The sequence below is a fragment of the Podarcis gaigeae genome, assembly GCF_964106915.1.
Source record: "Podarcis gaigeae genome assembly, chromosome: 8".
NCBI lineage: Eukaryota > Metazoa > Chordata > Lepidosauria > Squamata > Lacertidae > Podarcis > Podarcis gaigeae.
Window position 1 is genome coordinate 24,786,949 of NC_139684.1, and position 21,888 is coordinate 24,808,836.

General features: G+C 44.2%; 1 protein-coding gene across 3 annotated transcripts in view; it reads left to right on the forward strand.

Moving 5' to 3' along the window:
• PRDM2 (PR/SET domain 2) overlaps positions 1-21,888 on the forward strand; it is a 48,843-nt gene that overhangs the window by 25,327 nt on the left and 1,628 nt on the right. Inside the window, exons 1-3 of one of the 3 annotated variants that reach the window (XM_083752385.1) lie at positions 9,004-9,065; positions 15,487-15,594; positions 17,022-21,432. In XM_083752385.1, coding sequence (XP_083608511.1) covers positions 15,576-15,594; positions 17,022-21,432 — 4,430 coding nt within the window. In that variant the 5' untranslated portion in view covers positions 9,004-9,065; positions 15,487-15,575. Of the gene's footprint in view, positions 1-9,003; positions 9,066-15,486; positions 15,595-17,021; positions 21,433-21,888 lie in introns of those variants that run through there. The other 2 variants (XM_083752384.1, XM_083752386.1) reach the window with 2 other exon arrangements.

Below are 21,888 nucleotides of genomic sequence, written 5' to 3' on the forward strand. Positions count from 1 at the left end.
CCTGTTTTCCCAGTGGCCAGTCAGGTGCCTAAATGGGAAACCCACAAGCAGGTCCTGAGTGCAACAGCCCGTTCTACACTTGATAGTCACAACAGCCGGTATTGAGAGGCATAATGCCTCCAACAGGGAAGGTAGAATATAGTCATCGTGGCTAGTAGCCATTGATAGCCTCGTCCTCCAAAGCTTACATAAGACTGTTCCAGGAGGTGGGAAGTGCCAAATCGTCAGGTTCTCTCAACTAATAAAGGAGGGCCTTGCTGTTTGCACTTTGCCTCTGCCCATGCAAACCAGTGGAAGGGGTCATTTTCTGGGGAAGGAGGCACCAAATGGCAGTTAGTCCCAGCTGAGTTGATTCAGCCAGCTTGAATGTCAAAAACTTGAGGGCTGCAATGCTTGGGATCAAAAGTTCAAAACAGTCCCCACTGAGTCCCCTGCCACTGCAGTACTACAGCGTATGCTTCCAGTACTAGTCCTACTTAGAGTAGACCCATTGAAATAAGTAGATGTGACTTACTGCCTCCAACTATGGAGGCAGAGCGTAGCCGTCATGACTGACAGCCATCTATAGCCTTCCTCTCCATGAATTAGTCTAATCTTTCAAAGCCATCATAAGTTGATAGCCATCACAAGTTCCATAGTTTGCTATGCATGAAGAATTGCTTCTTTTCTGCCCCAAATCTTCCAATGTTCAGCTTCAATGGATGTCCATAGGTTATGAGAGCAGGAGCAAAACGTTTTGCTATGCACTTTGTTATGGGATGCATAATTTTATAATCATCGGTTATGTCACCTCTTACTCTCATTTTCTCTAAATTAAAAAGTCCCAGACACTGCAAACTTTCTTAGAAGTGTGTGTTGGGGGAAGAATCTGGGAATAATTATTCATTATGGGGGGGTCCCTTTTGCCACCCCCAACCTTTGCAGACACATCAACCAATATTGGGCTTATAGGACAATAAGTCGGGTGACTTCCCTCTCTACTTTTATTTTGTCTTTACAAAACTGCCGTGTTTTGTCATTTGTTGTTCTGGTTTTTTTTAAAAAAAGAATGCTTTTGAAAACTAGGAATGGCTGCATGTGCAGAATCAATTTGGTTGCTGTTTTGAAGCCTGGGTCTCCAACTGGAATTCAGCTGGAGTTGGGAGCAAAGGAATGACCATATCTGAGTGAATCCACTTAACCTTGGAAAATACATCGGCAGTTTGTTTCCCTGTTCTTTCCCAGAGTAACTAAATTAGAAGCAACTCCCTCAGAAGCTGCTCTGTGTCTCTCTGTCCTGTGTATAATTTCTGTTGCTGATGCAGCTATTAGGAAGTTGGGAAGCTGCCTTGTGCAGAGTCAGACCATTGGTTCAGCATTATCTTCACCGACCTGCAGCGGCTCTTTGGGATTTCACACAGCAGCTCTTTGAGATTTCTTTCCCAGCTCTATCTAGAGATGCCTGGGATTTGACCTGGGACCTCCTGACTGGAAATTAGATGCTCTACCACACAGCTATGGTTCTTCTCCTAAAAACAAAGCAAGACTGGTATTGTCCACACTGACTGGCAGCAGCTCTCCAGGGTTTCAAGCAGGGCATGTAACCTGGGAGCATCAGCATGCAAAGCAAGAGGAATGGTCCTTTCCCAAATTTGCAAGCTGTTTCTCTTTTTAAATTCAAGGTTGGCACTTAAGCGTACCTGGGCTCCTTTGGGAGGAAGGGCAGGATATGAAATAAAATAAAATAAAATCCCCATGAGAAGAGCCCTGCTGGATCAGGCATCCTGTTTTCACACTTTCTAACCAGTTGGCCATGGGAAGCCTGTAAGTAGGTCCTAAATGCAGCAGCGGTCCCTCCATTTGTGATTCCCAGCAACTGGTATTTAGAGGCATAGCACTTCCAACAGAGGAGGGAGAAAATAGTCATAGCCTAATGAGACAGATAAAGTTGACATGTATTTTAATCTGTAATTTTAGTTTATAACGTATATTTGTAACTGTTGGTTTTATTCATTTATTAATTTTTTAAACTTGTTTTTAACTTGTATATTGATTATATAATCTTCTGTAAACATTAAAACGTCTATTTACAACTACAAATTGGCCTAGTAGCCATTCTACTTCTACAGAGGCAGTGATGGCCACCAACTGGGATGGATTTAAAAGAGGACTGGATGAATTTATGGAGGAGTTACCAGTAGCTACTAGACATGATGGCTGTGCTCTGCCTTCCCAGTTGGAAGAAGTATCGCTTCTGAATACCAGTTATTGAAACGCCAGGAGTGGGAGGGTTGCTCTTGTGCTTGAGTTGTGCTTGCAGGCTTCCCATAGGCCTCTGGTTCGCCACTGTGAGAATAGGTTGTCAGCTTGGCTGGGCCATTGGCCTGATCCAGCAGGCCTGTCTTACATTCTTAGTATTGAGAGGCATACTGCCTCACAGTGAAGGTAATACAGAGCACAGCAGCACCTTCTGATGAAAATTTCCATGCCCTTGAATGTATACGTAGCAATAAACCTCTGCCCATTACTACAGATAATAATAATACATGTGCATAAAAATCCCAAGTAGTTGCGGTGCAAGTGTTATCTCAGGCATCCAATACACACACAGCAGCAGATGCTTGTTTTTAAATACAGTGAGCATGTATACTGTTTATTATATAAAGGTGATGGTGATGATGATGTATTATTTATACCCCGCCCATCTGGCTGTGTTTCCCTAGCCCAGGGGTAGGCAACCTAAGGTTCGCTGGCCAAATGTGGCCCAATCACCTTCTAAATCCGGCCCGCAGACAGTCCCGGAATCAGCGTGTTTTTACATGAGTAGAATGTGTCCTTTTATTTAAAATGCATCTCTGGTTTATTTGTGGGGCCTGCCTTGTGTTTTTACATGGGTAGAATATGTGCTTTTATTGAAAATGGATCTCTGGGTTATTTGTGGGGCATAGGAATTCGTTCATTTCCCCCCAAAAAATATAGTCCAGCCCACTACATGGTCTGAGGGACAGTGGACTGGACAGTGGACTGGCCCACGGCTGAAAAAGATTGCTGACCCCTGCCCTAGCCACTCTGGGCTGCTCCCAACAGAATATTAAAAACACAATAAAACATCAAACGTTAAAATCTTCCCTAAACAGGGCTGCCTTCAGATGTCTTCTAAAAGTCAGATAGTTGTTTATTTCCTTGACATCTGATGGGAGGGCGCCACTACCAAGAAGGCCCTCTGCAATTGTATGCAATGGCCTTGTGTGTTAATGTTAGAAACCTTTTGGCCATACACACTTTCCCAAGTTCACATAGAGCAGGCATGCCTAGCTGGAGGTTAAAAAGAAAAGTTTTCAGAAATGAATTAGGTAGGTTTCTAACATTTCACCACTTCACACAACACACAGTAAGATATGCAGAATTTGTGATAACAGCCTCTAGTTCAGCTAGCTTTAAAATGGGATTAGACTAGTTCAGTGATGTGAAGAGGTCTATCAACAAGCTGTTGGTTCATGATGGCTGTTGTAGATCCTCCACATTCCTGGGCAGTGTACCATTGAATCACACGTGAGAGGGCTTTTGCCTTCGGGCTCGGCTGCTGGGAATCCAGGAAGCATCTGGTTGGCTAATGCAGCAAACAGGATGCTGGACTAGATGGGCCTTTGGTTTTTCTGCAGCCCAGACACAGTAAGACAAGAAGGCAGCATGCTGCCTCTGAGCACCAGTTCACACGCAGCACAGATATGGAGAGGCTGTTGCATGAGCTCCTGCTTCTGGGTTTCCCATGGGCATCTATCTGGCTGGCCACTGTGAAAACAGGAAGCTGGGGCAGATAGACCTTTGCATGATCCAGCAGCATTCTTTTTATGTTCTTAGTCTTATGTTTGTCTTACATTCCTAGTCAAGAATGAAACTTGGGTAAGAGAGCTTACCTCTCTTCTGGCCTGTTGTGGTGTGGGGAGATCAATATCGGGACCATAACTTGAATGATAAAGAACATGCAATTTCTTTTGAGGCATTTCCACCAGAATCCTAACATAAATCTTCCAGTTTCTGCTTAGATTCTCCCAGAACAGCTTGCCATGGTTCTGCATGGGGTATTTTCATGGGTCAAGACAGACTCTTAACAAAGTGATCTACAAGTCTGGGGGTAGTTTGATAACAAGCTATCCAAGCATACCGACCGTTCTTCCCCGCTGGAACAACTGCTCCATTGTATTCTGGGGTTTTTGAGGAGGGGGGCATGACTTCGAGGAGAGCCTGGAAAATGACAATTATTCTGCTTTTTTGCTAATAGACATACTAACAGGTGCTGAGGTAAATGTGTCAGGCTCTGAATATACTGTAGCTGGGCTCAAAAGATGTTGAAGGGCTTATGTAATCCTCCTGGAATAGTTCCATAAACTTCCCTCCGGGGCCTTGAAAACTTCGAAGGCTATTCATACCAGCTTCCACAGTTCACTTTACAAAGTGTGACCAGGATCTGAAAAGCTGGTTAGTTTCCTGTGCCAAAGTGGGTTGAGGACTTGTTTCACGTCTGTATAAAAAAATGTGGTTTTTTCCTCTCCAACTAAAGGCGATTTAAAAGTAGTTTGTGATGTGGGGAAGGGTCTGGAATTGCTCTCTAGCTAGGAACAAATGAGACGGTCTTATTCCAAGGCAGTGTAAGAGTCGATCTAGCACAATATTTTATACTCAGTAGATTCTACAGTGACTCCAGGGTTTCAGACAAGTGCTCTTTCCCAGTCATAGCTGGAGAGGTTGGCAGGATTGAATCTGAGTCCTCCTACATGCAGAACAGCTGCTCTGCCATGGATCTGCAGCCTATATTGAACTCAGTATCTTCCAGAACTGAATTTGTTCCTGAAAGTTAACTGGTTTTGGAGGATTCTGTAACCTAATATGATCTACTAGTGTCATACATTTAGTTGAACGCATAATAAATTTTTAGCACTATGAAATGAGTTTACTTTAATTTTTATTTATAAAAGTATGCATGAACTGACAAGTCATGTAAAATATTGAGGTGGTGTGCAAGATATTCAGTAAAATGCAAGATCATTAAAGTGTGGCTAGTCGAGAAAGCTTATTACAGTGGTACCTCAGGTTACAAACGCTTCAGGTTACAGAAGTAGTACCTCAGGTTAAGAACTTTACTTCAGGTTGAGAACAGAAATCGCGCGGCGGCAGCGGGAGGCCCCATTAGCTAAAGTGGTACCTCAGGTTAAGAACAGTTTCAGGTTAAGAACGGACCTCCGGAACGAATTAAGTTCTTAACCAGAGGTACCACTTTATTAAGATTTGAATCAATGTGTGTGCTAAAGGAACTGCCAAGACCGCTGCCAATTTCCAAGTTTTCACAGGGAAAGAGAAGGGAGAGCTGCTGTATTAGATGTATACCCTGCCCTTGTGTTGCAGTAAACCACAAATTGAAAACAATCACGCAAAATGAATACAATATTGTATTAATAATTTTGAGAAACCTTTAGAAAGAGAAAGGAACCGCATGAACTTTACAAACACCACTAGACTTGCATGACTTAAAACCAGCTTCTCCGCTTCTGCCACCTTGGTTCCTTTATGTAGGAACATGTGTGTTTGTGCATTTCGAAACATTTTCTATTTCAATTGATGTGGATGAAGAAGGACTCTAAGGCACACGAGAAGCAAAAGAAGCCTGAGGTTGTGCTGTTCAGGTGCCCTCAGCAGTATATTGTGGGAGCAGTGTGCCCAACAGGCTCCTAAACTACACCAGATGCCTGAGGATATTCTGTATCAACGGTGTTGATCATTGAATAATCCAGTCAAACACACTAGGAATGCTCTCATTACCACCTTTGCATTTTGGCTGTACAAGATTTGCCGAAGCGTGAATTGACTGTAGCAGTATGGTTGAATGTTTCATAAGAGGTTTCCCCCCACAATCCATTTTTACCATTTCAAGCTGTGAGTCCTCATTTTCCTTCCTATTCTCCCCCACCCCATCCCCAATCATTCATCTTGCCTTAATGCTTTCCCACCAAATACCCCAATCTGATGGGCCATCAAAATGTGTGGCAACAATTCAACTCCAAGAATAGGAGTTATAGTGTAGCAACTTCATTCCCCCCCCTTTTTTTGGGAAAAGTAGCAATAATATCTCTCTTATTTTATTGTCCGTTAAAAAACAAAACACATAGGATTAGTTTCAGTCATGCCTTTTTTAAAAATCTTTTGACGGTTCTTTCATTTGTCAGCATCTTTTTTTCCCCATTTGCAGTGTCCACAAATTAATATGGTGGTCCAGGTGGGTTTGCATTAGTTATGTCCCTGAGTCAGGGATGGACTAGATAGCTTACGCTATGGGTGTCATAGCGCTCCCCAACCCAAATGCAGTGATCTCTTGTAGATGCCCCTGTGCCTTGGCTTCCCACTGCTGTAATACTTAATTTGTTTACTTTGCTAAATTTGCCTACACCTTTTCACCTCTTTAAACAAATGGAGTGGGGTTCAAAGCAGCTTGCAGCCAAATAAGAACAAAACAATGCTATCCTTTAAAAGCAACCCAACGCCCCCTGCCCCCCTCCTTGCAGTGAAACATAAGAACCTGAAGCATGCCCAAACAAAACTGTCCTATCCTGCTTCTAGAAATGCCAGCAGGGACAGAACTGAACAGGCAGCCTGTTGGAGAATGTGTCACAGCTCTTGTGCAGCAACTGAGCAGGTTCCTGCTTCTCAAAAGCCAGCCTGGCCTCTGAATGCAGTGTAACTTGAAACAAAGTCTCTTAAACTGGGCAGAAAGTCCTTGCAGGGAGGTTGTGAGAAATGCAGGGAGTGCTCAGATTGAGTGCTTTGGCTCCTTCGCTTAACCTGTTGCATCTGAAGGCAGCCGTAGAAAACAACTTCTGGAGGAAGGCTAGGAAAGAGCCCCTTCTCCTTGACATCTTGTTTCCCCTCTTGTAAGAGCATTTTTTAAATATTTCATGCAGTTCCCACTTGCCGTCTATTGTCTAAGACAGTGTTTCCCAACCTTGTGCCTCCAGCTGTTTTTGGACTACAATTCCCATCATCCCTTGTCACTGGTCTTGCTAGTCAGGGATGATGGGAGTTGTAGTTCAAAAACAGCTGGAGGCACAAGGTTGGGAAACACTGGTCTAAGAGTCCAGGAGCGGTTTTGCCACCTCCCAGGTTGTTATTGTGACTGCATTAAAACCCAATCTGCAACTTCCAAAATTCCACAGAGGTGCATTTGACTGTAACCTCATTCTGACATCCCTGCTCTGGCTGAGTTGTGTCAGCTGCTTACATCTCAGTCACATGCAGTCATCATGGTTGTAGGATGCTGCAAGTAGGACCAAATGAAGTATGTTCCACCTCTTCACTTACTTTTAAATACCCATCTGCTGCTTTCCCACTTAAAATAATAATAATAAGGTGCACTCCAAAAGTTTCTTGCATAAACAGCCCACAAACTAAAGCAAGATAAAACTTATACTACTTTTTTTATTTAAAAAAATGGCAACATGTAGCACACACAGTCGATAAAACAAATGGATAAACAGCAATCAGTAAAACAAACAAATCAATGAGGGTAGAGTTAAGTTAAATGCCATTGAAGTTGCTTTTTGCCACCTATCTAATATTTTGACACAGGGTCACCTGGAGAATAACTGGGGGTGGGATAGTATTAGAGACCACTCATTGTGTGCAAACTGCTGTTTCTACATCATTAAGCCTTTCAGCAGAAGTAAGGTAAAGGGACCACTGACCATTAGGTCCAGTCATGACCGACTCTCATCTCGCTTTACTGGCCGAGGAAGCCAGCGTACATGTGGCCAGCATGACTAAGCCGCTTCTGGTGAACCAGAGCAATGCATGGAAACGCGGTTTACCTTCCCGCTGGAGCAGTACCTATTTATCTACTTGCACTTTGACGTGCTTTCCAACTGCTAGGTTGGCAGGAGCAGGGACCGAGCAACGGGAGCTCACCCCGTCGCGGGGATTTGAACCGCCGACCTTCTGATCGGCAAGTCCTAGGCTCTGTGGTTTAACCCACAGCGCCACCCATGTCCCCTCAGCAGAAGTAGACCACTAGTAATCCCATTTCACAGAGGAGGCAGTTGAAACCATGGGAGCATGCCTTGCTCCAGATTCCACCCAGAGAGACCTGGCTAAGTTTCTATTTCATCCTAGGTCCAGTGGGCTGCACCAACTCCAGACAACATAGGAAGTCGCCTTATACTTGGTCACAACACTGGTCCATCTAACTTAGCCTTGTTGACACTGTATGGTGGCAACTCTCCAAACTCTCTTTCAGGCAGGGTTCCCCCCCCCCGCCTTACCTGGAGATTGAACCTGGTATGCTCTACATCAGGCTTCCTCAGCCTTGGTCCTCCAGATGTTTTTGGCCTACAACTCCCATGATCCCTAGCTAGCAGGACCAGTGGTCAGAGATGATGGGAATTGTAGTCTCAAAACATCTGGAGGGCCAAGGTTGAGGAAGCCTGCTCTACATGGAAAGCTACATCCTATCCCCATCCATGTATCCACAGGCTATATTTAAAAAGAAAGAAAGAGTGAGGGCTGTGCACCAGGTCCAGCCAAATCACAGATCACAGACAGCTTTGGGATGACCTGGGATTCGACCGGATTGGGTTGAGGCAGCTGTGGGTTGGCTCAGGTCCACCCAGAGGGATCTGGGGCTGTTAAAAGAGGGGGTGGTCTGGCAGCAAGGTGGGTTGGGGAGCGCAAGAGCCTGTCTGCATCTCCATCTCCCCCCGCTTTGCTGTTTAATTAGGATTTTTATTTAGGGGCTACTCCGAAGCATGGGCCCCAAAATGGATCTGCGCAGCTTTAGAGAAAACCCTCCACCTTTCCTTGTCTCATCCTTTTAACCTCTTGGCTATTTTCTCTTCCTTTCATGTGGTCTTGTTCTTCTCTGTTTCGACAGAGCATAAACCTGTTTGGTTCTACTTTTTTCTGTTTTCATTTTTTTTTCTTTCTTTCACTGTTCTCATTCCACTTCCCCTGTGGTTTCATTCCTATATCTTTCTTGTTTAGACCAACTGGAGGATCCAGCCGGCGGTAGCGCGGGCATGTAGGACCCTTCGGTAAACCTGATGGTAAGTGCACTCACTCGTGTGCTTCTATCAGGCTCCTAACAGACTTTGGGGCGTAGCAGCCACAAAACATCTGGCAAGTGGGAATTGCTATTCCGTGCACAGGAGGCAACAGCATTGCCTTCTGCAGCTACAACACAGAAGTTTTCAGCCGTGTCGTAGTAACTGGTATAGAATGCCAAGGACCCAAAGTTTCATTAGTCATGAGTTCCCTCTTCAAAGAGGGAGGGAAACTGAAAAACTTGAGTGACTTGTTTTGTCATAACTTGCTTGTGACTCTCCGTGTTAAGCTGAAAAAATATTGCCTCTTTCTAGCTCCTCTGGTAAATACGCAAAGGGGGTTCTCCTCTCCAACTTTCCTATCTGGTGTCAAGATTGCCAAACTAAGGATGTTGATTTGTCTGCCTGTTGTGTCATTTAAATCTTCATTCCCCACCTTTGCCGTCCTCGCCTGTGACATGTGAGAGACAATTTGGTGCGGTTGTTAGAATGTCTGAATGAAACTGGATAGACCAAGGTACAAATAAATCCTCACTCAGCCCTGAAGCTCACTGGGCGAGCTTGGGCCAGTCACACTTTCAGCCTAATCTACTTTGCAGGGCACTTGCGAGGATAAAATTGGGAGTGGGGGAAGCCATGCCTGCCACCTCGAGCTCCTTGGAGGAAAAGTGGGGTATAAAAGTAGTAATAAATGAAAACAACACTTGGAAGTTTGCTGATAGTCAAGAGTTAAAATGAAATGCCAATAAGTAATTAAAATAAATGCTGCACAGCAAGTAAAAATGGCAGCCACGTAGATATGAATACTACCTGCTCCTAAAACATGCTGGAATAGCAGTTTTTACCTGGTGTTCTGAATGCCACCAGAGAGGGGGCAGACACATTTCCAATATAAAGGGAGATTGCCTGGTTGAGAAGACTGTCTTTTTCTTCTTGTTGTTTTACTCAGCTGTAGTTATAACGGGTAGGAAATAAAGTAGGGCCTCTATTGAAAATCTGGCGGGAAACCAGGTAATATTGCCCAGGATGAGATAGTCCTTTAGAGTTTTACTGATTTATTTGTCAGTATTTATACCACCTGTCGATGAATTCCTCTGGTTGGTTTACAGACTCATAACGAATAGAAAATACAATAAGTAGTGTAAACTCAGTAACCCAACTTCATAAACCAGCGCGCGCACACACACACACACACACACACACACACACAAACCAAGCTAGGCCAGCATAAATGCAAGCTGCATTAAAATCAGTACAAAACCAGTGTCAAACCAACAAGTGAGCTGGGGGAGTGCAAGAATTTTACAAAGAACCGAGATAATATAACTAGTATGAACTAAAAGGTCCGGGAGAATAAAGATAACATAGTTTTTGCCAAAGAGGAGGGTGATAAACGTGTAGAAAATACTGCATGGTTTGGAGAAAGGGTTTCTTCCTCATAATCCTAGGAACCTGAGGTCATCCGATGAAGCAGCTCTTCTGCATGCTGTGATTTTATTAATTACTAGGAGAGGTCTAAATGCAGCTGCTGGGAGCCTGCAGTTAAGAGACTCACAGCATAGCTCACGGTCCATTTTCCACAGTTCTTGGCCCTGTCACACTTTTCCAGTAGTTTTGTAAACTCCAGCCGCCTTCCTCCAGACTCTCTAAAGGTTGAAGTAGAAATAATCCAAATTCTGTTAAGTGTAAGTTGCCAAAGCAGAGTACAAAATGTTCTGACTTTTGCAACTTATTTATTTTCTTTAAAAAAATACAATATTTATATATTTCAAAAAAAATACAACACTTTCCAAATTAAAATCAAATAACTTTGGACTCCCTCCCCAGTGGTTTCCTCAATTTTCCAATTAATGCTGCATAGTGTAATTATTCTATGCCTTATTTTCTCCACACTGTTTTCAGATATAAATTTTATTGCTGTTCTTATTCTAAAGCTACTTACCTTTTAACATGTTCACATTTTTTTTAACAATCTGCAAAAAATTTCCAATCCTCCTTAAAAAATTTCCCTCGTCTTGATCTCCTAATTTTGCTAGTTAAACTTGCCATTTCGGCAAATTTCATCAGTCTGACTTGTGCAGTTTCAACGTTTTTATAGTATTGTTGCTTTCAGATCAGATACTTTGGAGAACCTTTTGAGTGCAGTATTTCAGGCTATGAGGGTCCAAAGGGGCACAATCCTAGAGAAATCTGGATATTTTTGGCTGGGAGAAAAAGATTTGGCAGGTCTCACATTACTTCTCTGCGAAACACTGAAAAAGCTTGTGCAAACCAGTTTGAAAAGTGATGGAAGTTGCTGAAGCAGTGGACACTGAAAAGCTTTGGACGTTTCCGTTTGCTCCTAGGACTCTGATCCAGTGGATCTAAAATTACATTTGCTCTCAAGTTGTCATCCTGGCTGTTTTTAGTAAGCGGGAGCAGCTGCACGCTGAATCGCCTCTTCCAGGGTAATTCCGTGTTAAGGTCATTCAGGTCTAATTCCAGAGTGAGTGTTTGCAGCTAGGAGTCTCATTAGGAGACTTTTAGGTGAGCCACTTATCTCTGGTATTGTTTCATTTCCAAGCCTATTTATTACTAGAATTTTTACCCAACTGCTCCTCAAAGGAACTCACAAGTTGCATGTGCCATTTCCCTTCCCACCCTATTATAGCCTTACAACTGTCCTACGAGGTAGGTCTAGCCCAGGGGATGTGGAGAACCAGACGTCGTTGGACTCCAGTTCCCATCAGCCTCAGCCAATATGGCCAGTGGGCAGTGTTGGTGGGTCCAATAACATGAACTCAGCTCCACTCCCAGTCTTCACATTAGATTTCACTACAGTGATTTGTTTGTGAGGCTATTACAGGCAAATCAAATATAGAAAGTTGGGAACACAGACCGGCAGCAAAGTACGGAGTGCAGAATGAACAGTGATGAAGGAAAGTGATCAGTACTATAAAGCAACTTAAGTGATCAGTACTATAAAGCAACTTAAGCCTATGAGAGAGCATCTCGGATGAAGTTCAAGATGGGTTTGTGAGAGTCGCTGAGAAGAGAATCAGACTTCCCATCAGTAAACAGGTAACAGAGTAGCAATTACATGGTGTTAGTTGCATGCCCAGTATTAGCCCACATTTGACCTATGAGAAGTATACAGTCAGAAGGGACAGAGATTATCAAACCTCCTTTTGGTGGCCGAGTCTCAAATTTGTTTTTTGTTGGTCATGGGTAGCTAAATAAAATTGTGCAGTGGACCACCAACCCTGCTCTTTCCAGACATGGGGAAAAGGTGATCTAAGTTCCTCATTTTTCACCGGACCTGAGCTTCCCCATGCCTCCAAAACTCACCACAGTATCTAGGACACAGCCCCCTATCTTCAGGCCCTGAAGAAGGGCAGAGGCTCACCTGCATGTGACACTGGGCATACACACACACAAACACAAAACACAAAGTATTCCATAAATGGGATGCGGGTAGCGCTGTGGGTTAAACCACAGAGCCTAGGACTTGCCGGCCATAAGGTCGGCGGTTCTAATCCCCACGACTGGGTGAGCTCCCGTTGCTTGGTCCCTGCTTCTGCCAACCTAGCAGTTCGAAAGCACATCAAAGTGCAAGTAGATAAATAGGTACCGCTCTGACAGGAAGGTAAACGGCGTTTCCGTGCACTGCTCTGGTTCACCAGAAGTGGCTTAGTCATGCTGGCCACATGACCCGGAAGCTGTACGCCGGCTCCCTCGGCCAATAAAGCAAGATGAGCACCACAACCCCAGAATCGGCCACGACTGGACCTAATAAAAGCAAAAACTGGGGAGATGATTTACCAAGGAAAGGGACCAAAAATAAGTGACGGTCCCTTGTAAACAGAAAGTGTGTGTGTGTGAAATTTACATCGAGTTCATGCCATTAGCTGTGTTGCATCCTAAATTAGTCTTGAAAAATATGGAGTCATTATTATTATTATTTTTAAAAAGATAGGTCAGAATTATAAACAGGCTTATGTCTGCTGCTGATCTTGTTTCAGTTGAACGTGGAAAGATCTATAATAGGAAGGAGCTGAAATTGTAAGGGAAAAACCCCAATAATTTGCATTTCACCTGCGCACAAAATTGTAAATCCTTAAAATAGTTCTGCAAGGTGGGTGATGGTTATTTTCCCAGGTTAGACACTACAAATGTCTGTTCATGCTGAGATCCATGAGTAGTCTGCTGTTGTGCTCCACTTACACTATGCTTTTACAGTGTGTCTTTTCTTTTACACAGTGTCTTATTGTTATGTGTTTGTGTGTGTTAAGCAATATCTCCAGAAATTTGGAAACCAATTTGGTCATCCTAAACATATAATTTATATGAGGTACTTAGCACCATATCTCCTTAAACAAAATTTATAGTAGTAATAGCGCTAGGTGATGGAGGTGCAACCATCATGGCTGACTTTTTAAACAAGTATTGAGGGTGCCCACAGACCAAAGATTTTGGGGGACATTTGTTAAGTTAATCTATTAACAATTTGATCTCATGCTGTGCCCTTGTTATTTTGTTAAGTGATAATAATAGAGAAAGATAAGCCAAGTGGTAGCAAAACAGTGTGCAGCTCATTAACTGTACTGTAGTTGCAATTGGGTGTGAAGAATGTGTGGGTCTTCAGAGCTCCGAGTAAAATACAGTAAGAGGTGTCAAAATTTTGGAAAATGGCAGAAAAGTCAAGGAGGTACAGTGTTACCTCAGGTTACATATGCTTCAGCTTACATACGCTTCAGCTTACAGACTCCACTAACCCAGAAATAGTACCTCGGCTTAAGAACTTTGCTTCAGAATAAGAACAGAAATCGTGCTCCGGCATCGTGGCAGCAGCAGGAGGCCCCATTAGCTAAAGTGGTGCTTCAGGTTAAGAACAGTTTTAGGTTAAGAACGGACCTCCGGAACGAATTAAGTACTTAACCTGAGGTACCACTGTATATGTGTTTAAGAGACATATATAAACTCACTGGCTTTCTTTTATATTTGTGAAGGAAAGATTTAATCTAGAGAGATTTGGGAAGGCTTCTGTGCTAAGAAGAAGTGCGTTATTGGAATAAGATAGTATTCTTAAATGTGGTACTAGTGGAACAATTTCTCTTGCTGCAGCAGAAACAACAAATAATCTTTTGGCACCTTAAATAATAACAAATCTATTAAAAACAGAGCTTTTTGTGATGGTACTCATTGGTACAGAGTAACAACACCTCTTTCTTATGCCCATTAGCAGCCATTTTGTGCTGGCACAGTCAGTGCTTTTATTGAGATGAGTATCAGCACCACATTTTTGCCAAAAAAAAGAAGAACCCCAAACTGAATGCAGCATAATAAATTTTGTGGACAACAGGCCACTTCATCAGGTGCATGATCAAGCATCTGCTGACATGTGTTACACAAAAGCTTATGCCATAATAGATGTGTTAGTCTTGAAGGCTCCCTCTTGTGATTCTGGTAGAATTACTTTCTTGTTCATTTCTGTATGCATGGATACAATATTTCTAACGTACTTGATATTAGTTTCAGAATTAAAAGTAACCAATACTGAAATTAAAAGAATGTTTAAAAAGAGAGGAACATGCAATTGTCCGAAGACCGCAATGCTTTTGCTACATTTGAATGTACTTTCTGTAAACACCAACTTCATTGAGATACCTGTTTGAATGGCATACATAACCAAGATGGATGTATTTATTGTATTTTAAGTTTTAAATGCTTTACAGTATTGTTCATTTTCCATATATCTACAACACATAATTTTCTTCATTTCAATCAGTCCAATAAGAATGTCCATGTTCACAAAAAATGCATACAAGTTCAATTATTTGTTTTCTACACAAACCTATGACTTCCCATCCTCTCCATATTTCTTTTATAATAAGCATCTTACTTTAATTTATCATTATTATTTTGTAAAAATTCTCTTTTCTATTTCGATTTCATTTTATTTCATATACATTATTTACAGAAATAATTCAAAGGCAACTACTGTGCTTAGATTACAACTACTTTTCAAATAAATTATTCTATTCTAAAATGAACTCTTATCCAGGCTTGTCTCTGATTTTTATTTTTATTTTTTGAAAGAGAGGCTAATTCCACGTATTCTGTCAGTCTGAGTAACCATTCAGCTCTAGAAGGAAGTTTGTCATTTTTCCAATATGGAAAGATGGATGTATTTATTGTATTGTGAATTTGAGCTGATGGTTTTGGTTTTGTGCTGTGGTGATTTTGGTCCCGTCCCCCCCCCCCCTTTTTCTTCTCCTGTGCTTTTGTTTTTCTTTATGAAATGTGCAGTGAAAAGAGAGAGAGAGAGATAAACACTGCCTCTCAATTGTTTTTGGAGATGTTGCCTTTAAAAGAAGTCAAAGCAATGAAAACAAATTGTCACATCTTTTTTCTTTTCTTCTCCACCCTCTTTTTTTTTTTAAAGGGAAGAAAAAATCCCAAGAGGCTAAAAACAAAGGAAAGAAAGCAGCCGATAAAAAGCAGAAAACTGTTCTGGATTTAACTTCCGCCGACATGAAGGAACCTAAGGAAGGTAAGAGTGCATCTGTATGTGTGCACATAAAAATGAGAGGTGCTTCCAGATTATCTGTTTATTGAGCATTCATTCCAATTTGCTTGTAGGGAGGTTAGATAACTGTTGCATCAAAGCCACGTATTATTCCACGCTTTCCAGGTCATTTTTCCTCAAAAAGTCCAACCTTTAGGGGAAGTGGGGTTTGTTGCACAAGAGTTCCAAAGCAACTTTAAGGATGCAGCCTGAATTTGCTGGTATTGAATCACACTGAAAAATACCAAAAGCCTGGAAGTGCCCAGAGTTAATTTCAGTCCCTCCTTCTAATAGTAATCCTCTTGTGATTGCCCCTAAGATTGTAGCCAAGTGGGGCCATTTAGAATCAGTAAAGGTAAAGGACCCCTGGACAGTTAAGTCCAGTCAAAGGCGATTATGGGGTTGTGGCGCTCATCTCGCTTTCAGGCCAAGGGAGCCAGTGTTTGTCCATAGACAGCTTTTCAGTTCTTGTGGTCAGCATGACTAAACCGCTTCTGGTGCAACGGAACACACTGATGGAAACCAGAGCGCATGGAAGAGCTGTGTATCTTCCCGCCACAGCGGTACCTATTTACTTGCACTGGTGTGCTTTCGAACTGCTAGGTTGGCAGGAGCTGAAACAGAGCAACAGGAGCTCACCCCATCACACGGATTCGAACTGCCAACCTTCTGATCAGCAAGCCCAAGCCCCACAGAAAACAAAAATCTCTGAAATTCTAAAGGGGCAGGAACAAAACAGCTCAATAAAGACTGAGACTACTCAGTAAACAAATCATGGCTGATAAAATCTAGCAGTAGCGGATTGGCTGGATTGATCCAGGGAGTCATTAGTGCCTTGTTACAGGAGGGAGTTATGCCTGTTTCCTTGAAAGAGATGGTGGTAAGCCCCTCCCCCAAGGACACATTAAACAGAAAGAACCTAAAGGAGCAACTCCCCCAGTATCAACCATCTTTGGCCCTACAATCAGCAGGGGAGGCCCTTTTGATTGTTCCACCTCTGGCTGCTGCCCATGGCAGGGCCTTCTCATTGGGGTTCCCCATTGGTGGAATGCCCTCCCTGTTGAGGTGTGTCTTTCTCCCTTGTTACTGACTTTCAGGGGAAATCTGAAAACACATTGGGTTTATAATTCTTTTTAAAAAAATATTATTGCTGTTGCTATTATTATTATTATTTGCTGCACTCAGCTCCATTGGGAGAAGGGGACGTGATAGAAATTTGATAAATAATAGTAATAGATAATAATAGAAGTGAGTGTGGCAATTGGGCTGAAAAAAAAATTCCCTGCCCATTTTATAGGATGGAACCTATTTTAAAGCCGGACTTGAAAGTCAAAGGAGAAAATAAATTGAAAATGCATTTGGAAAGGTTCTATACATTTTAATTCCTCCTCCCCAATTTTTTTCTTTTATAGGCCATAAACAGGAGGATGAAACTCCCTCTGTTTCAGCAGTGCTATCCCTGGAGCAGACAGCTGTGATCCAGGAGATGGTAAATCAAGACACACTTCCAAACTTGGTTATCCCCAGTCCAGTCAGTGGGCCCCTTCCGGTGCCTGAAGACAAACCGGAAGCAGTAACATGTGGCTCAAATGTTTTAGAGGAGGAGCCAGAAGAGGATGGGGAGGACCCTGAGGAGGATACAGGGGAGGAAGAAGAGGAAGAGGAGGAGGACGACGAAGAGGATGAACCTGAGGAGGAAGAGGAAGATGTCAGCTTCCCTAAAGGAAGTCCTGACATGGAACCCATGCCCATATGTGAAGACAAGCTGGAATCTGTGGAAGAGCAGAGCAGCATATCTGAAGACTCGCCAGAAAGCTCACCCAAGAAAAAGGCTGTGGCGAAATTCCCCAAAGCGAGAGATGAATCTAATGGGAATCACCACGGTACGTTCATGTTTCCATGTCAGCATTGTGAACGGAAATTTACCACAAAGCAGGGTCTCGAACGCCATATGCATATCCACATCTCGGCAATCAGTCACGCTTTCAAATGCCGCTATTGCGGCAAAGCTTTTGGCACCCAGATTAACCGGCGGAGGCACGAGCGGCGCCATGAGGCCGGACCGAAAAGGAAGCCCTTCCCAGTGCTGGCTTCGGCCCAGCTGTCGGAAGGCAGCGCCAAGAACCAAACAATTCCTGAAGATGGTATTAAAGATGAAACGAAGAGCAGGCAGGACTTAGTAGCTGTGGAGACTGAGAAAGTTTCTCTCGAAATGCCAAATCCTGTTCTCTTTGAAGAGAGCAAGGGACCCAAAGAACTGCACCCGTGCAAATATTGCAGGAAGGTTTTTGGCACCCACACCAATATGCGAAGGCACCAGCGAAGGGTCCATGAGCGCCATCTCATCCCTAAAGGTGTCAGGAGAAAACCTGAGGAGCCCCAGTTTCCAGCAGAGAAAACCCAGCAGTCCTCAAATGTGTACGTAGCAAGCACAGACCTCGAAGAGGAGGGAGAAGCAGATGATGTGTACATTATGGATGTTTCCAGCAATATATCTGAAAATCTAAATTACTACATTGATGGGAAGATTCAGTCCAACAGTAGCACAAGCAATTGCGAAGTGATAGAGGTGGAATCCAGCTCGACAGAACTGTATGGAATAAACTGTTTACTTAGTCCAGTGACGGTGGAAATATCCCCAAGTGTAAAGGCTACATCAGTGCACCTAACTGATGTACCGAAAGAGTCACCAGTCAGTGGAAGCACCGAACCCAAAAAGAGGAGGACCGCAAGTCCTCCTCTTCTGCCTAAGATAAAAACCGAAATGGATCCAGAACCAATCACATCATTGTGTTCCTTGACTATTCCTCTTACTATATCAGCAGCCGATAACTTGCCTTTCCCCAAAGAGAAAAATATTTATTTATCATCAAAGCTGAAACAGCTTCTCCAGACACAGGATGGGAGTAAGGTAGCACCGTCTCCCCCATCATCATCATCATCGTCTTCAACCGAAATCCCCAAACTGGGACTCACAGCTACATCTTCGCCTCTTCTGCCCGCCGCCTCCAGCAGGTTCAAACGAAGGACCAGTTCCCCTCCCAGTTCACCGCAACACAGCCCAGCTCTACGAGACTTTGGCAAAGCAGGTGAGGCGAAACCTGTTTGGAATGACGCGACTCTGGGCTCAAAGATTGCCAAGCTAGAGAGTCATAGCAATTCTCCTGTATGGAGTTTGTCTGGGAGAGAAGAAAAAGAGACAATGAGCCCTCTTTGTTTGGAAGAGTATAAAGTATCAAAGGACTGGACGCCAAGTCCTCCATTTGGCAATGTGTGCAACCAGCAGCCTTTGGACTTATCCAGTAGCATGAAGCAAAGGTCCAACTGCAAGAACAGGACTCAGGCTCCCTGGGAATCGGTGTTAGATCTCAGTGTCCATAAAAAGGCATGCAGTGACACTGAAGCCAAGGAGAGTAACTCGGCGCCACCAGCATGTAGTGGTGTCAAGAAGAAGCCAACCACATCCATGCTGCAGAAAGTGCTTATGAATGAATATAACGGGACTGATTCGTCGTCTGAAAACCCTGCAGCTGAAACGAACCCAAGCCTGGGTGCCTGCAAAACAGAAGAGCATCCAGAGCCAGAGTCCAGGGCTAGCCTCCCTGTTCCAGTGGTCGAGTCAAGTTCCCTGTGCCCTTCTCCTGAGACACCTTTACTGCCATCATCTACTGCATCTTCAAGTCAGGTGCCGCCTCTCCTGACTCCAACAAACTCTCCTTCCCCTCCACCTTGCCCTCCTATGTTAAAGGTTCCCACTCCACCACCACCTCTCCTGCCTACTGTTCCGTCTCCGCTCCCAGAGGAGCCCACAAGCATCACTCCAAGTTCATGTCCTTCTCCCTTATCAAATACCACTGCTCAGTCCCCTCTTCCAATCCTTTCCCCTACGGTCTCAACGTCTCCTGTTCCTTCAGTAGGACCTCTTAGTTGTCCTTCCCCTGGACCTCCCAACCTCTCTTCCTCTTCCTCGTCCTTTTCTTCCTCCTCTTCTTCGCCACTGTCATCCTCATCTCCTTCTCCACCTCCACTCTCAGTGGTCTCTTCTGTCCTTTCCCCTGGCGATAACCTAGAAAACTCAGTCCCTATTATCTCTTTTAAGCAAGAAGAGGTGGAGAGTGAGTGTCAAAAGCCAAGGGAAGACCCACACAGTTCCAGCGAAGCTAATACCATCCAGGAGACGTTTAATAAGAGCTTTGTGTGCAATGTTTGTGAGTCCCCTTTTCTTTCCATTAAAGATCTCACCAAACATTCATCTGTTCATGCTGAAGAATGGCCCTTCAAATGTGAGTTCTGTGTCCAACTCTTCCGAGAGAAAACGGATTTGTCAGAACACCGCTTCTTGCTCCATGGCGTTGAGAACATCTTTGTGTGCTCCGTCTGCAAGAAAGAATTTGCTTTTCTATGCAATTTGCAGCAGCACCAGCGGGACCTCCACCCGGACAAAGAGTGCACACACCACGAGTTTGAAAGCGGGACTCTCCGGCCGCAGAACTTCACAGATCCAAATAAGGCTAAGACTGAACACATGCAGCTCCTGCCTGAAGACTCCTCCGAACCTTCTAAGGAGGAGGAAGAAGAGGAAGAGCTGAATGACTCCTCTGAAGAGCTTTATACAACTATCAAAATAATGGCTTCTGGAGTCAAGTCAAAAGATCCAGATGTCCGCATGGGCCTCAATCAGCACTACCCAAGTTTTAAGCCCCCTCCATTCCAGTATCACCACCGCAATCCTAACGGGATTGGAGCCACTGCCACAAATTTCACAACCCACAATATCCCACAGACCTTCACCACTGCCATTCGCTGCACAAAGTGTGGGAAGAGTGTAGACAACATGCCTGAATTGCACAAGCACATCTTGGCTTGCGCTTCCGCCAGTGACAAAAAACGGTATACACCGAAGAAGAACCCCGTGCCGTTAAAACAGACCGTTCGCCCTAAAAATGGTGTCATCCTCCCCAGCCCCACGAGCAACACGTTCAGGCGCGTGGGCCAGCCTAAGAGGCTGAACTTTAGCGTCGAGGTGGGCCGGATGTCCTCTAACAAGCTCAAAATCAGCGCATTAAAGAAGAAAAACCAGCTTGTCCAGAAAGCCATTTTGCAAAAGAAGAAATCTCAGCAGAAGGCAGAGTTGAGGAACAGCACAGCGGAGCCCAGCACTCACATCTGCCCTTATTGCAACCGGGAATTCACCTACATTGGGAGTCTGAACAAGCATGCTTCCTACAGCTGTCCCAAAAAGCCTATTTCCCCTTCCTCTAAGAAGAACTCTAAAAAGAAAAGTGGGGCATCCTCTTCCAGTGGTGATAAAGCTAGCAATCGGCGGCGGACAGCAGACGCCGAGATTAAAATGCAAAGCACTCAGGCTCACCTCGGCAAGACCCGAGCCCGGAGCTCTGGACCCCTGCCACTGCAGCTGCCATCTGCGTCCTTCAAACTGAAACAAAACATCAAATTTGTGCCACCCGTTAAATCCAAAAAGCCGAGCAGCTTGTCAGCAGCAAGGAACGCCAGCCCCGTAAGGATTTCCAAGATGATTCCAGGAGAGGGCAAGAAAGTGAAAGGGGTGGCCAAGAGCAGCTCCCCTGGGCTCTCGAGCAAAGCGTCCCGCAAGTTGCATGTCAGGATACAGAGGAGCAAAGTGGCCTTGGCTAGCAAGTCAGCTGTGGCAAACAAGAAAAAGGCGGACAGATTCAGCATGAAGTCGAGAGAGAGGGTTGGCGGCCCTGTCACCCGGAGTGTGCAGCAGGCAAGCAGCTCCGAAGCCCCAGACAGCAACAAGAGGGAAGAAACCAGCACACGGCAAGAGCTGAAAGATTTCAGGTGAGTTTCTCTGCTGTGGCGGATCTTGCTGTTGTCAAGCACACTTGAGATGGCGTAAACCCCGCTGAATCCAGTGGCGCTTTAAGAAATGCTCTAGATTGCACTATGAAGCAGTCCCTTCGGGCTTTAAAACAGTGTTGGAGACCTCTAGCCCTCTGGCTGTTGTTGGGTTCCAGTTCCCATCAGCTCCAGCCAGTGGGGCCAGGGATTATGGGAGTTGTAGTCTCTAGCAACAGATGAGCTTGGTAGTACTGCAACGTGCTTCACATGGAGCTGGTGCTTTGAAATGCTTTGGGGAAAACTGGCTTGTTATGGGACATAGAATCATAGAATTGTAGAGTTGGAAAGGGACCCTTAGGATCATCTAGTTTAACCCCCTGCAAACTATGCTGCTGTCCCAAACAAGGATCAAACTTGTAGCCTTGGTGTTATCAGCACCACCAGCTGGTTAGAGTG